This window comes from Onthophagus taurus, chromosome 11 (genome assembly GCF_036711975.1).
Source record: "Onthophagus taurus isolate NC chromosome 11, IU_Otau_3.0, whole genome shotgun sequence".
Lineage (NCBI taxonomy): Eukaryota > Metazoa > Arthropoda > Insecta > Coleoptera > Scarabaeidae > Onthophagus > Onthophagus taurus.
In genome coordinates this window covers 30551231-30565202 of record NC_091976.1, presented here as the reverse complement: position 1 = coordinate 30565202, position 13972 = coordinate 30551231, and the positions used below count along the sequence as shown (strand labels likewise).

At 34.4% G+C, this 13972-nt stretch overlaps 1 protein-coding gene and 1 long non-coding RNA gene across 3 annotated transcripts in view; one reads left to right on the top strand and one right to left on the bottom strand.

Annotated features, from left to right (window-relative positions):
* LOC111420760 (uncharacterized) overlaps window positions 1-13972 on the top strand; it is a 155454-nt gene that overhangs the window by 92354 nt on the left and 49128 nt on the right. The gene's annotated exons all lie outside the window — the stretch shown is intronic.
* The window catches only part of LOC111416878 (uncharacterized), a 63700-nt gene that overhangs the window by 37372 nt on the left and 12356 nt on the right, over window positions 1-13972 (bottom strand). For both annotated transcript variants that reach the window (XM_071200004.1, XM_071200005.1), the window contains exons 2-3: window positions 1668-1793; window positions 940-1027 (exon numbers count right to left, since the gene is read on the bottom strand). In XM_071200004.1, the coding sequence (XP_071056105.1) occupies window positions 940-1027; window positions 1668-1772 (193 nt within the window). In that variant the 5' untranslated portion in view covers window positions 1773-1793. The remainder of the gene's footprint in view (window positions 1-939; window positions 1028-1667; window positions 1794-13972) is intronic.

Here is a 13972-nt window from a genome sequence, read left to right as displayed (position 1 = left end):
GTAGTGTGCCATGGGAAAAAATAAAAAAAAAACAACTTATAAGTATCATTTACAACTGCTTCGGGCATTGAAATAACATTTAATGACTGTTATCAGTTTTGCCCGTTATTTTTTTTTATGGCACACTAGAGACAATGTTCGGAAAATGTTTTAATTATTTTTCTCTGCTAAAATTACAATTAATGTTAATCTATTGTACACCAATGGGTTCAGAAAAAAAATCTCTATCCAATAACGTGATGAAAAACATACCGAGCAATTTGAAAATCAAAAGTTGTTAATCGCTTGAAATTGAAGATGGCGTTGGAAAAAGTTTATTTGTAGCATGAATCATAGTATTCATCAAACCATTTCATTTAATACCCCACTCATGAAAATCGGAATGTAAATGACAAAGTTACAGCTTGGGGCGTTTTTTGTGTGACACGCTGTATAAGAATTTCAAATTTCCCGCTAAGTTGGTACATCTAACATGGCGACCTTTCTGGCTTCATTTTAGGCGTGGTGGGGACAACAGCATACGCACTCTAGATTATATGTAAGACCTCAATGGGGTTTTATAATAAAGATTTCCAGAAAAAGAATCCTAAAGAAAACATAAAATTGATGGTTGGAAATGGCAAAATATTGAAAATTTTAAATAATCACTCCTAGTTTATTTATTGAGATACAGAAACGATTTATATCTCAAATTGAAGCTAAAAGAAACTATTTTATGATATACTGTTGAGATATTGGGGTTTTATAATAAAAAGATCTTAAAAAAATAGAATTGATGGATGGAAATGCTAAAATATTAAAAATTTTAAAAAAATTACTCCTAGTTATTTATTAAAAGGATCTATTTTGTGCTATAATGTTGAAATATAGGGATTTCATGATAAAAATTTCGGATAAAAACTAAGGAACAAATAATAATTAATGATTTGTAATTCTTACCATAATAAACATCTTCTAAACTGATAACTTTCTTCATATTAACACTAATTCTCCAACTGTAAATCAAAACTACTAAAATGGAGATGTTCTGTAAGATTAAAAATAATTATTTTAGTAGGTATAGTTTAAGTAAAACCTGAAAAGGTCGGTTTGATATGAAAAATTAACTTTATACGAGTAGGAATTAAGTGGAGTTAATTACAATTTCAACCAGACCGTTCCTGACGTATTCATAATGTGGCCCCAGCACCAACTGACAACGGCGTTAAATGTTTTATTAACGTGGATTAAGCGTCCCCCGACAACTTGATGCTGATAAATGTGTTATTAGAGCCCGAGGTGCCTGTCTGCCAACAATATATTACGCAGACTCCTAATAACATTCCTTTTCTCATCCAGAAAAATCTTCGCACTCCAAGCCTCATGTAATTGAAATTTATGGTAATATAGTTTCGGAAGAACCGGGAACCAATTCAACTTCGCGCAGCTCATTAATTCGTTGACTCCTTCATATTTCTTTTCGAATTTCCACCCGACAATAATTCCAGTTCCGGACGCAAATTGGATAGAGGGGAAGCGGCTAAGAGCAAACAGGCTGCCACTATTGTAACGAGGAAAATTTCAAGTAGGAAATGCTAACGGGACGGACTACACAATACCAAGCAAATTGGGAACACAATAGGAAGCGCTTATTGCTAACATGCATTCAATTCAAAAATGAAGTTTACCAAGGCATATATTGCCGCAGTAATTGCTGCGTGTTTTGGATTGAGAAATCGATAACATCCTCTCCCTGATAAGTGATCATAATGTCGGATCACCGCTGACTTCATTTCTGCCACATGGTAGACATTCTAAAAATAAAATAAAATAAAATCAAACCTTTATTTTAGAAGATATAGAAATTTAGGGTTCTAAATATAGATACAATTGGAGTGGAATGAATATATCAAAGCTTCATCGAGGTGTTAATAAATTTCGAAGTTCATTTAACTAATTAATCAGTGACAAAAGCGACATCATTTTCCGCGTAGGTGTACTAGAAAATTAAATTAGTGTGCGTGATCAACAACTCAAGTTCATCGATATAATCAAGGTATTCGCAATACTGATTATAAAGCGCCATGCTGTGCTCTCTACGTTAATTAAATCAACGTCCTGAGGGATCGCGGGGACGTCATCACCAAGGAAGTCCCCAAGCGTGTCGTTCCGTTTGGTTATCTTATATTTAACCAGCGTACAGTGAACAGTCCTCGCAAACTCATACAAGACGATATTAAGTCCCTCATGGGGTAACGTTTGCGCGTAGATATCAGAAAATGACGGAAGCGAGAGAAAAGTGACATCCGAAATGGGATCTCTGGTTGAGACCGAATATAAAAGGAAAAAGGAAATGGTTTTCTAGCCTTATCAAAGAAAATAAGTTCGTTGGAAAACGGTCGCAATATCGATATTGACGTGACATTCGCGTATGAGTTTGCATTTGTAAATCCATTGAAACATGACAGTGTCGAATCCGCTCTATATTCATAAAAGCTTAATCATTTTTTACACGATCCATACCGATAGCAATTAAACTGTAACAATAACAAGCGGAAGTTAGCTAATCGAGGGAGATATGTTCGGAAAGTTTGGGTTTAATTAAACCCCTATGGCTGTTATGATATAACCGCTAATAAAGTTCATTATTTATCAAAACTCGTAAAAAATTACAACAATAAAAGGAGAAAAAAAAGGTGAAAAATGTGGAATATTATCCGGATAAACACCCATTTTTTCGCATAAAAGAAAAATAGGGGAACATCAGGGTGACAATGACGTATGTAGTTAAGAAGAATCCCTAAAATACACCAACCCTGCATGCACTGATATAAAAACGAATTTATGGGTAGCTACATATTTGAAAAATTATTGGATTATTTCCCAACAATACGCGTAATTCACTTTATATCAGCGGTGATAACGGCGAGAATGCAATTTATTTCCGTTAACCACACATACAACAATTTTAATTTTGATTTAATACGCTCATTTTTGTCATAAATTGAAATAAAATGTTCCATGAAAATTTATATTGACAATTTTAGACGTTCATACAAATTGGTGAGGTTATAAACATCGTATTTATAGGAACTAAACAGCGAGTTATATATCAAATTAAAGTTTGAAATCTCCTCTTTAATTTGATATATGAATCAATTAAGAGATTATATAAATTCATAAATTACAATTATTTTAATATGTTGTTTTTCTTTGAAATTAAGAAACATCTAAACCGAACCGAAACTTTAAAAATTCTTATAATGTTTATTTATGAAAACTAAAGAACGACTCATACGTCAAATTAAAGCTTGAAATCTCCTTTTAAATTTGATATATGAGTCATACTTTAGATCACATAAATTCATTAGTTACAATTATTTTAAGAATGTATTGATTTTCTTCGAAATTAAGAAACCAACCCAACTTTAAAACTTCTTACTTTCTTGATTTGTGAGAACTAAAAAATGAATCATACGTCAAATTAAAGCTTGAAATCTCCTTTTTAATTTGATATATGAGTCATACTTTAGATCATATAAATTCATTAGTTACATTTATTTTAAGAATGCATTGATTTTCTGCGAAATTAAGAAACCAACCCAACTTTAAACCTTCTTACATTCTTGATTTGTGAGAATTAAAAAACGAATCATACGTCAAATTAAAGCTTGAAATCTCCTTTTTAATTTGATATATGAGTCATACTTTAGATCATATAAATTCATTAGTTACAATTATTTTAAGAATGCATTGATTTTCTTGAAAATTAAGGAACCAACCCAACTTTAAAACTTCTTACTTTCTTGATTTGTGAGAATTAAAAAATGAATCATACGTCAAATTAAAGCTTGAAATCTCCTTTTTAATTTGATATATGAGTCATACTTTAGATCATATAAATTCATTAAATACAATTATTTTAAGAATGCATTAATTTTCTTCGAAATTAAGAAACCAACCCAACTTTAAAACTTCTTACATTCTTGATTTGTGAGAATTAAAAAACGAATCATACGTCAAATTAAAGCTTGAAATCTCTTTTTTAATTTGATATATGAGTCATACTTTAGATCATATAAATTCATTAGTTACAATTATTTTAAGAATGCATTGATTTTCTTCGAAATTAAGAAATCAACCCAACTTTAAAACTTCTTACATTCTTGATTTGTGAGAACTAAAAGATGAATCATACGTCAAATTAAAGTTTGAAATCTCCTTTTTAATTTGATATATGAGTCATACTTTAGATCATATAAATTCATTAGATACAATTATTTTAAGAATGCATTGATTTTCTTCGAAATTAAGAAACCAACCCAACTTTAAAATTTCTTACTTTCTTGATTTGTGAGAACTAAAAAACGAATCATACGTCAAATTAAAGCTTGAAATCTCCTTTTTAATTTAATATATGAGTCATACTTTAGATCATATAAATTCATTAGTTACATTTATTTTAAGAATGCATTGATTTTCTTCGAAATTAAGAAACCAACACAACTTTAAACTTCTTACTTTCTTGATTTGTGAAAACTAAAAAACGAATCATACATCAAATTAAAGTTCTTCATTGAGTGCTGAGATTAGATTCCCCGAGGACTTTTTGCAATTTGTTGGGTTGGGTTGGTTTGGATTTATCGTCTATTGTTGTGGGATGTCTTCCTAACACTAAACAATTAAGGTTTGAAGGTACAATTAGAAAAGACTAGGATGTATTTTAAGTTAAATTCTTTTTAATCATATCATTTGGGCTGATTCTCAACATGATAAGAAAAAAATTGTTAAATTCAAAAACTACGAAGAATGAAAAAGATTTATTTTGTTAAATAAATTCTTTTCATAATCAAAATAATATTAGAAACAGTTTATGGATAACCACTAATAATAGATTAGCAACTTCAAGTGCATAATTGTATCAAGTTAGTTAGTGTATACACATTTGTGCAAGCAATACCATCAAAACCCCATTACATAGTCATCATCCAATATACATAATACGCATCCCAACGTTTGTTCTGACGTCAGCAAGCCATTAGAGGAGTGGTTACGTCGCGTTGGTGCAAAATAATGGAAATTTGATGTTTGTGCAAGTTAAAACTCGTGGGTAATTAGCAGCTGTGGATTATTGACAATACTTAATTTTAATTTTTATATTCCGATGCCGTTCGATATTGTTGGGGTGTCGTTTCGTGCTGAAACGTTATTAATGTAAACGTCGATTTTACGTGACGGTCTGAAGGTCGAAGGCAACGAGACGTACAGCGTGCGTGTTTACATATCGATTAAGGTCCCTTGATCGGTATCGCGGGTTTATGGACACATGTACACACACAAAAGCGAAAACCGCGATCGTGTGTGGGATACTATTGACCTTGTTTGAGCTGTTGAAGTTCATCCAAGCGAAATACTGATACATCAAAAGCTCGTTCCGGTATCCAAGGACAAAAGAGGGGGTTGTAAGTTTTAGAATTAATTTTGGTAAAAATAAAATTCTTCGTTGTTAATAAATCATTGTACGTAAAGAACTGGAAAAGACGTTTCACCTCTCCACCAACCCCGCTTTGTACCATTGTTCGGCGCAAATGAGATATTGTGGTCGGTAAAAGAAAGCGCGCCACTCAATGTCAAGTAAATAACCGTTTTTCGAAGGACAAAAAAATCTTTTTGTTATCTTTTCCACCGTTCGTATTGGTCGAAGGACATTTTCTCATTGTTTCAAATAACATGACATTGGCAAAATTCCCGGAGACAAAAATGACGAATGGTTTTATCTAGATACAAAAGAACTCATATTTCTACTTCATGCTTAACATTATTCTCCAACGAAAAATAGAGCTATGCCAACAAAGGAAGGATTTATTAGACCGCTTATACCCGGAAAAAGATTAAAAGGATTTTGCAAAAATAAAGCTATCAATTATGGATGATATGTCTTAATCAGTTTTCCAGCGGGATTTAACGTTTGTTTTTTTCTTTCATGAAAAGTTTTTGGATAATCCCGTGAAATATGAGAATCTATTTGGAAATTATACAAGAACTTAATGAACGATACCGACAAAAAAACTTTTAGTTGAATGAAAGAGCCAGTTTGAGGATTAGCTTCGTTAAACGGAATACCAGAGTCTGTTCGTTCAATGTTTCAGCAGCTCAAGTTTTAACGAACGGAAACTTTCCCAATAGTCGTAGAAGCAATTCCGATTAAGGTTTCCACACGATTTTTTTCGCGAAATTTTTGTGAAAACGCAACGAGTTGTTTTCAACGGTCTATTTTTGTGTTGTATACATTGTAGGGCTTTGTTGAGGTTCAATTACGCGGAAACAGTCTTTCATTTTTGAATGGACCATTTTTTATTGCTGTACCATCGACAATAGATGTCAAAAAGTTTTTCAGCAATTTATATTTCGAGTGATTTCGAAGAATTTCAGACTTTTCTTTTTCCACGTACCGACGTGTCGTGGGACGTGAATCGACTGCAGACTCGATTCGTATTCGAAAAGCATCTGTGCATCATTCCAGACATTCTATGTACGTTTTATTTCGTCTCCTTTTTTTATTTAGGGTTTTCATTTACTTTGTTACATTATTTAGTGGATTACAATATCATATTCTTATATAAGTTGGAAAAGTTAGAGTATCATTTGTATCACGTCCCAAATTCGTAAGGGCCTTATAGGAAAGACGTTGGTTTGGTCGCAAATAAAGTTTTGATCCGAGTTTTAAAAACTTTGGAAGCCTCCTCCTATTAGCTCGCTTGGAAAAGTTCGGCGGACGGAAAATCGTGACGATTACGGATTTCTTTCGGGAGTCGACGTCTTTCTTGAAATTTAATTACGAGAACGAACCCGCAAATTTGCCGACTTTGCGATATCATAATCGGATTTTATTTCTTTTTCTCACCTCTTTCCTACTTTATATCAATAAAATTTATTGATAACCCTTTAAATTTAAATCAAAATGTCTCAAAAACATTGCATAACAAATCAACGCATTCTTAAAATAACTCTAACTGACGAATTTATATGAGTTAAAGTATGATTCATATATCAAGTTAAAAAGGAGATTTCAAGCTTTAATTTGATATATGAGTCGTTCTTTCGTTTTCATAAATACAGATTGTAAGAATTTTTAAAGTTTGCGTTCGGTGTAGATGTTTTTTAATTTCAAAAAAAAACAACGTATTCTTAAAATAATTGTAACTGATGAATTTATATAATCTATTAATTGATTCATATATCAAATTAAAGATGAGATTTCAAACTTTAATTTGATGCATGATTCGCTTTTTAGTTCTTACAAATCAAGAATGTAAGAAGTTTTAAAGTTGGGTTATATTCGAGCACTCGTGTTTTGTAGTTTCTTCGTAAAAGAGTTGTTTTTAGTGGAAATTCCACCAGTTTTTAGCATAAATTTTAACCTCAAATCTTGAATCTATATCTCAATCATTATCCTCAAAAAACAAAGTTCCTGAACGATTAAAAGTTGCAAAGCATTCTAGAACGTACACTGTTGGAAATAATTCACGAGCACACCCTGTATAATCTGAACGCGTGTATCTACTGGAATAAAATTTGGTATGGAAGTAGTACTAAAGTAGTGTAACTTACTCTCACATGGAGAGCGGCACAACTCTGCTGGGAGGAGAAACATCAATAGCGAGAGTATCCTCCGTAAGCTTCGCGTACCATCGCTACACGACGTGGCATGTAGTCTATAAGTCGCTGTATTGTAGCGAGCGGGATGGCCAACCATGCCACCTCAACTCGCCTCCATAGCTCCTCAACGTTAGCCGGGGAAGTCGGATAACGTTAAAGTCTCCGACCAGTCATGTCCCAAACATGTTCGATTGGATTCAGATCCGGAAAACGAGCTGGCCTAGGAAGCATTCGTATACGGTGCTCTTCCACAAAGGTCTGTACAATACGCCCGATGTGCCTTCGGACGTTGTCGTGCATGTATAGCAGACCTGGGCGCCGCCGAACATAGGGAAGCACAACGGACCGTAGCATCTCATCTACGTATCGTTGACCCGTCATGGTCTGCTATGCACGCTGCAGTCGTGCACGCACTGCTCGAGTAGACGATCACCACGTCTCCGACGAACTAAAATTCGCGCATCACCGGTGCTCAATTCGAATCTTGATTCGTCGGAAAACAAAATGTCCCTCTACTCGGTAACCCACTAATGCCTAGCGTCGACCCACTCGTGACGTATGCTGCGGTGCTCGGGTGTTACTGGAATCCGCTGTATTGCACGACGCGCGCGCAGTCCACTATCTACCAAACGCCGCCGTACAGTTCGCGTAGTGAGTGCGCCTTCCCCCACCGGTGGCCAAACAGCTCCAAGTTACCTTGAGAAGGCCGCACACGACGCTAAAGCGCTGAGCACAAGAGCGCGATCCTCGTGTGCTGGGGTCGCGGCTGAAGGTACCTATGTCCTACCTCAGACCATTCTCGCCATGCCCGTTGCACTGCCGATAACGACCGCTCGAGACGACGCGCAATTTCACGGAACGATACACCCTCAATGTGCATACCCACAAACATTTCTCGCTTAAGTAACGCGATCGCCCATCCATTGCGCACAGAGTACGATAACAATGTGGTCCCTCACACCACACTAAAAACAACCGGTATTTTCCATCCACTTCGGTCTCCATAGCGACGGAATGTTCCACTTGGAAGGGCGACTCAGTCAACAATGCCGCGACGGAACAACTCGAAACTCGCTGAATAAACTCGTCTACAGTAAACCTTTGTGCTCCGCAAATATTATGGATTTATCTTCACGCGTTCAGATTATATAGGGTGTGCTCGTGAATTACTTCCAACAGTGTATAACACGATTTTCTCCGTAACTACTTGATCGATTACAACTATCGGATATTTGGTCTAGATCTGATTTTAACTCAAGACACGTTATCATAAAAACACAAAATGGTTTTATTATTAAATCAGATTTTACTAAAGCGCAATAAATTGCCAATCTGATCATTTCCAATACATATTCAAACTTTAGAAGAAGACATAGTCCGAATACATGCTGAATATTTACAAAAATGTTTTGACTTTTTGAATGATGCAGGCTTTGACTTCAAGAGGTGGAGCACTGGTATGATGATTTTCAACATAATGCAGTTGAAGCCAACAATGACCTAGTAATCAAAGAAGAAGAATACTGGGAAGCAATATCAAAGGGTAAAATCTCTGCACCCGGTTATGATAATATCAATAAGAAGATGTTGAAACAGTTCGATGGAAAGCCTCATGAATTTATTATTAAGATGTATAACTTTTGTATTTCTAAACATCTCTTTCCACACAAATGGAAAACGGGTTTGTAATTTGCATACCTAATAAAGGTGGAAATTTAATGACTCCTAGCGGTTATAGACCGATTACACTCCTACCTGTAATTGAGAAAAACTTTGAAACACTGTTAAAAAAGAAGTTATGGGATTTTGTGGATAGACACATTCCTGACCATCAATTTGGCTTCAAACCAAAAACATCCAAAATTAATCCATTATCAATATTAACTTCCAACATATCTACGAGCAACCTTAAGAAAGAAAAAACTGCAATTCTTTGCTTGGATGTTAAAAAGGCTTTTGATTCGGTATGGCACAAAGGGTTATTGTATAAGCTCTCATTAATGAATATTCCCAGAGCCATGGTGGCACTCATTGACAGTTTTTTAACCAATCGAACTCTATGTGTTAAAGTAAATGATACAACCTCCAATGTGTTTTATCCAATGTTTTCGTACATGATATGATACCCACAGTACCTACAAACTCTGCTTATATGCTGCAGTATGCAGATGATACAGCGTTAGTCACTCACGATACGACCTTAAAAAAAGCACCAAATAGACTTCAAACATTGACTGTGGATGTAGAAAAATGGTTCAATTTGGCGAATTCACATAAATCCTCAGAAATCACAACTGCTTCTGCCTCTTCATCGAACTTCTAAATATTTTCCGACCATCAGATTAGCGAACACCTTGGTCCAGCCAAAGAAGACATGCAAATATTTGCATGTCTTCAACGACCCAATCAGCAAAGACACGACGTTGTTGATGATCGGACGGCTTGAGTTCTTGTGTTAACTGAAGTTTATAAGCCTTAAGACCCAAGTCTTTATGCAAAATACGGTGTAATGACGTTTGTGGAATGCCTAATTTCAAAGAACGACGAGGAATGGACAAACCTGGGTTTTCTTCAACACTTTCACACATCACTAACTTGTCCCAACAGCTCGAATTTTTCCACCAATTTCTGTATTGAGGTCCGACAAGGTGCTTCACGACGACCCAAAAATGTTCGAGTTTTACGAACCGTCTCTGCCAAAATTTCACCATTTTTATAGTGAATTTTAATAATTTCAATGCGTTGTTGAAGCGTGTATCGTTCCATTTTTATTAATGGCGTACTTTCTACTTGTCAAATGTCAAAAAATGACAGCTTCAAAAGTGACATCTACCGAAATAACGGGCTATTCAAAATAACACCTCTTATTGGAAAACCCTTTAATTAGGGATAACCATTGACAAGAAATTGAAATTTGATATTCATACAAAAAAGTTAAAATGAAAGTAATAGCACGCGCCAAGCAATTTAGAAGCCTGACATTCAAGAACAACTATTAGACATCAGCTATTAGAATCATCACCAAATTAAGAAATCCTCTGTACAATCCTTCTAATACATCCCTGTATGAGAAAGCACAAATTATTCCAATCATTGAACAATTATCCGGCCTAACACAAAAGTCATACAAGAAAATGTCCTCAAACATTTCCCCTCTCTTCCAACGCTCTAATTTTGATACCATTTTTAAACCAACGAATTTAAACAATGATCAGCGATCTTTACATGGGCAGGAGAACCACGGTCGGCAGCCCGTTTCAGCTAATGAGTGTTATATAATTTATTGTATATGTTTCAATATTTAATTGTACATTTACTGAAATAAATATCTTCTCTCTCTCTCTCACTGCATTCTTTAAATAATCGTATCTAATGTATTTAAATGATCCAAGATATGATTCATGCATCAAATTAAAAAGAAGATTTCAACCTTTACTTTGATGTATGAATCAATTTCTAGTTCCAACAAATAAGATTTGTGTTAACTTTTAAAATTAAATCTGTTGCAATACGTTGTTGTTTAACCCACATTCTTGCGGTTATTGGGTCATAAACAAAGATTTATCGTTCGCCCTTAATTGAATCGCAAAGAATTCTCCTTCTTTTATTAAAACACACTTTATTAAATCAGTATCGTTGCAAACTGTTGTAGAGGGGTGATTTCAATTAATTGCAAACACTTCAGATCGTTATTTGATCAGTGAACACACATTTTCCATTTAGCTGAGTCAATGATGATGTGCCATTATAAGACCTAACTCGAATACTTCATCACGATCGCAAATTTAGTTCGATTTCATTTAATCGATTTTAATTTTTATTTCGTGATAAAAAATGTTGAAAGAATGAGAAAACGAGCAGCTGTGCTAACGATGTCAGGCCGTCACCTAAATTCACTTAAGCTCTATGAACAGAGGGGTAAATATTGGTATAGGCAATACATCCGCCCCCGTAGGTCGAGAACTTGTGTGCTTTTGAATAAATTTTCATCAAATATATCCATAAAATCGATTTTATGAAAATTTGTTTTAAATATCATCAACATAATAATATTTCAGTAAGTAAACTCGATAAAGCTTCGAGGTATTCCATTATAAACTAACTAGCAACCTAGCAATTAATTACAACCGTGCATCGCGTTTTATTTGTTAACCCAAAACTAATGGATGTAAATGTTTATTTCAAACTTTGAAGTTGGCACTTCCGCGCTACGAATATGTTTCGCAACTCTAAAATACAAAACGGTAAAAGCTTTTAATGGGAAATACGCGAGCAATTTTAGTTCCACATATCATATCAGAGTTGTACTAATAAATAATTTTGGGTTCATTTATAACAACTCCACAAATCTGATACTACAAGTGTTCCCAATTTCCATATTTCCCAGATAACTTAGATAACAAACTAACCAAGTCAGCCATCCATATCTAAATCCCGTACATAACTTGTAGATACCTAACTAAGTTAAATTGAAAACGTTTATGTTAGAACGAATCGATTATTTTAATTAGAACTAATTTTTCTTTGATGTGTCATGATGCACGAATTCGTCTGCTATACCTATTAGTTTACCACCCCTCTCTCTCTCTTTGACGTCCACATCAATTGCTCGTTTTACGAAAGCTCTTTGATCTAGGAACTGCACATTAAAAAAATCAAGTACTGTTATCCCAAGCGGAACATGGAATGAATTCTCACTGTAGGAAATGTTTCGTGTGCTAAATTCCTTTGTATTCTTTTTATTATCGAGTTAATTAAAAATAAAACTCTTTGATTTTCATTGTCAATCCACTTTGCGGCTTCCAAAAGAATAACACATCTTAAAATCAGTTTAGTACTTTGGGGCGATTTAATCAAGTCGATCAAAAATAACTACTTTGTAAAAGACCGTCAATAAATTCTTTATACGTAGAATAACCTTGGCCTAAAATCGACTCTTTCGAGTAGAGTAGCATCGTCCATTATAGATCACATCCAACTTTTTAATGCTCCAATCTCGAGTGCTCTATTAAGAGTGCCATCGGTTTTATTTATGTAACTTTAAGCGGTGGGGAGATGGTTACATATTAATTTTTTAAAAGGTCCCATAACGTAAAGTAAAAAGTTTTAAAAATTCCTTATTAAGCAGTAATAAACCCCCTGATTTATGATGATGTGTTTGAAAAAGACGAACAGTAAGTTTTGATGGAAGCGTATTAATTAAACCCCGTTAATCGGGACGACCTCGCGAAAAGCGAACGGAAATTATTGAATTTTCCCTGTAACCCACCCCTTTAAACTTCCTCGTATCACACGGGGTATAATTCATTTATAAAGTTCCCCGTGAAAGTTTCTCCGTCGTTGCTTCCGACGCCACTGCTGTTGCCGCTTACCCTTTCCGTCGCGGCGCTTTATATTTCAAAAATTTGACATCAACCGAAAGTTATAAATCAGTTCGGTACACTTTAAATTGCCGTTGAACATATAACAGTTTCGTACAAGTTTCGTGTACCACTTTCTGAATGTTATATGTGCATGTAAAGACGTATAACTCGAATTCGAATAAATTTTCCTCAATCGGCTTAACCTAACTCGATTCAATCGTATTATTCGGGAAATTGAATGTATTACGCTGACCTTCATCAAATATTGATTATGGCACTTGTATCGAAGTGAATATATTGAACTAAAGCTAACTTGTTAAGAAATAAGTTTGAAGTGTTCAAAATTTACAATAACTTGGAAGTGAATAACAATTAAAAGTAGAGCTAGCACTAGTACTAGAACTAACACTAAGTTGGTTCAAGAAACTGTTTAATAATAATAATGTTTATTGCCTCAGAAACAAATATTTACATAAATATATACATTCAAGCAAATATAAACATCAAGACAAACGGATCAATTTATCGCAATAAGTGGTAATAATAACTGGTAACAGTGTATATGCAATTTTAACTAAATAATAATGGCTACCGAAAAAGTAAAACTAAATGGTGTGCTAATAAAACTGAGCGAATGAGCCCAATGTAAAAGGATAGGGAGGGGTGTCAACCAAAGTCTTGGGGGAAAAAATAGGTTGGTAACTAGATCTGGTAACTTTTTAAAAAAAAGTAACAGTCTATCTTGGCGGTAGTCACCAGATCTAGTTACTTTTCCAATACCAACCTATTTTTGTTTTAAAAAATAAAACGAAAAAACTTCTTAACTTGCTATATTTAATAAATTTGTAGTCAAACTAGTTTCGGGGCCAGTTTACAATATTAGTCTTCTATTGACATTGTCACTGAGGATGGGGCTAGCCCCGAAACTAGTTTGACTACAAATTTATTAAATATAGCAAGTTAAGAAGTTT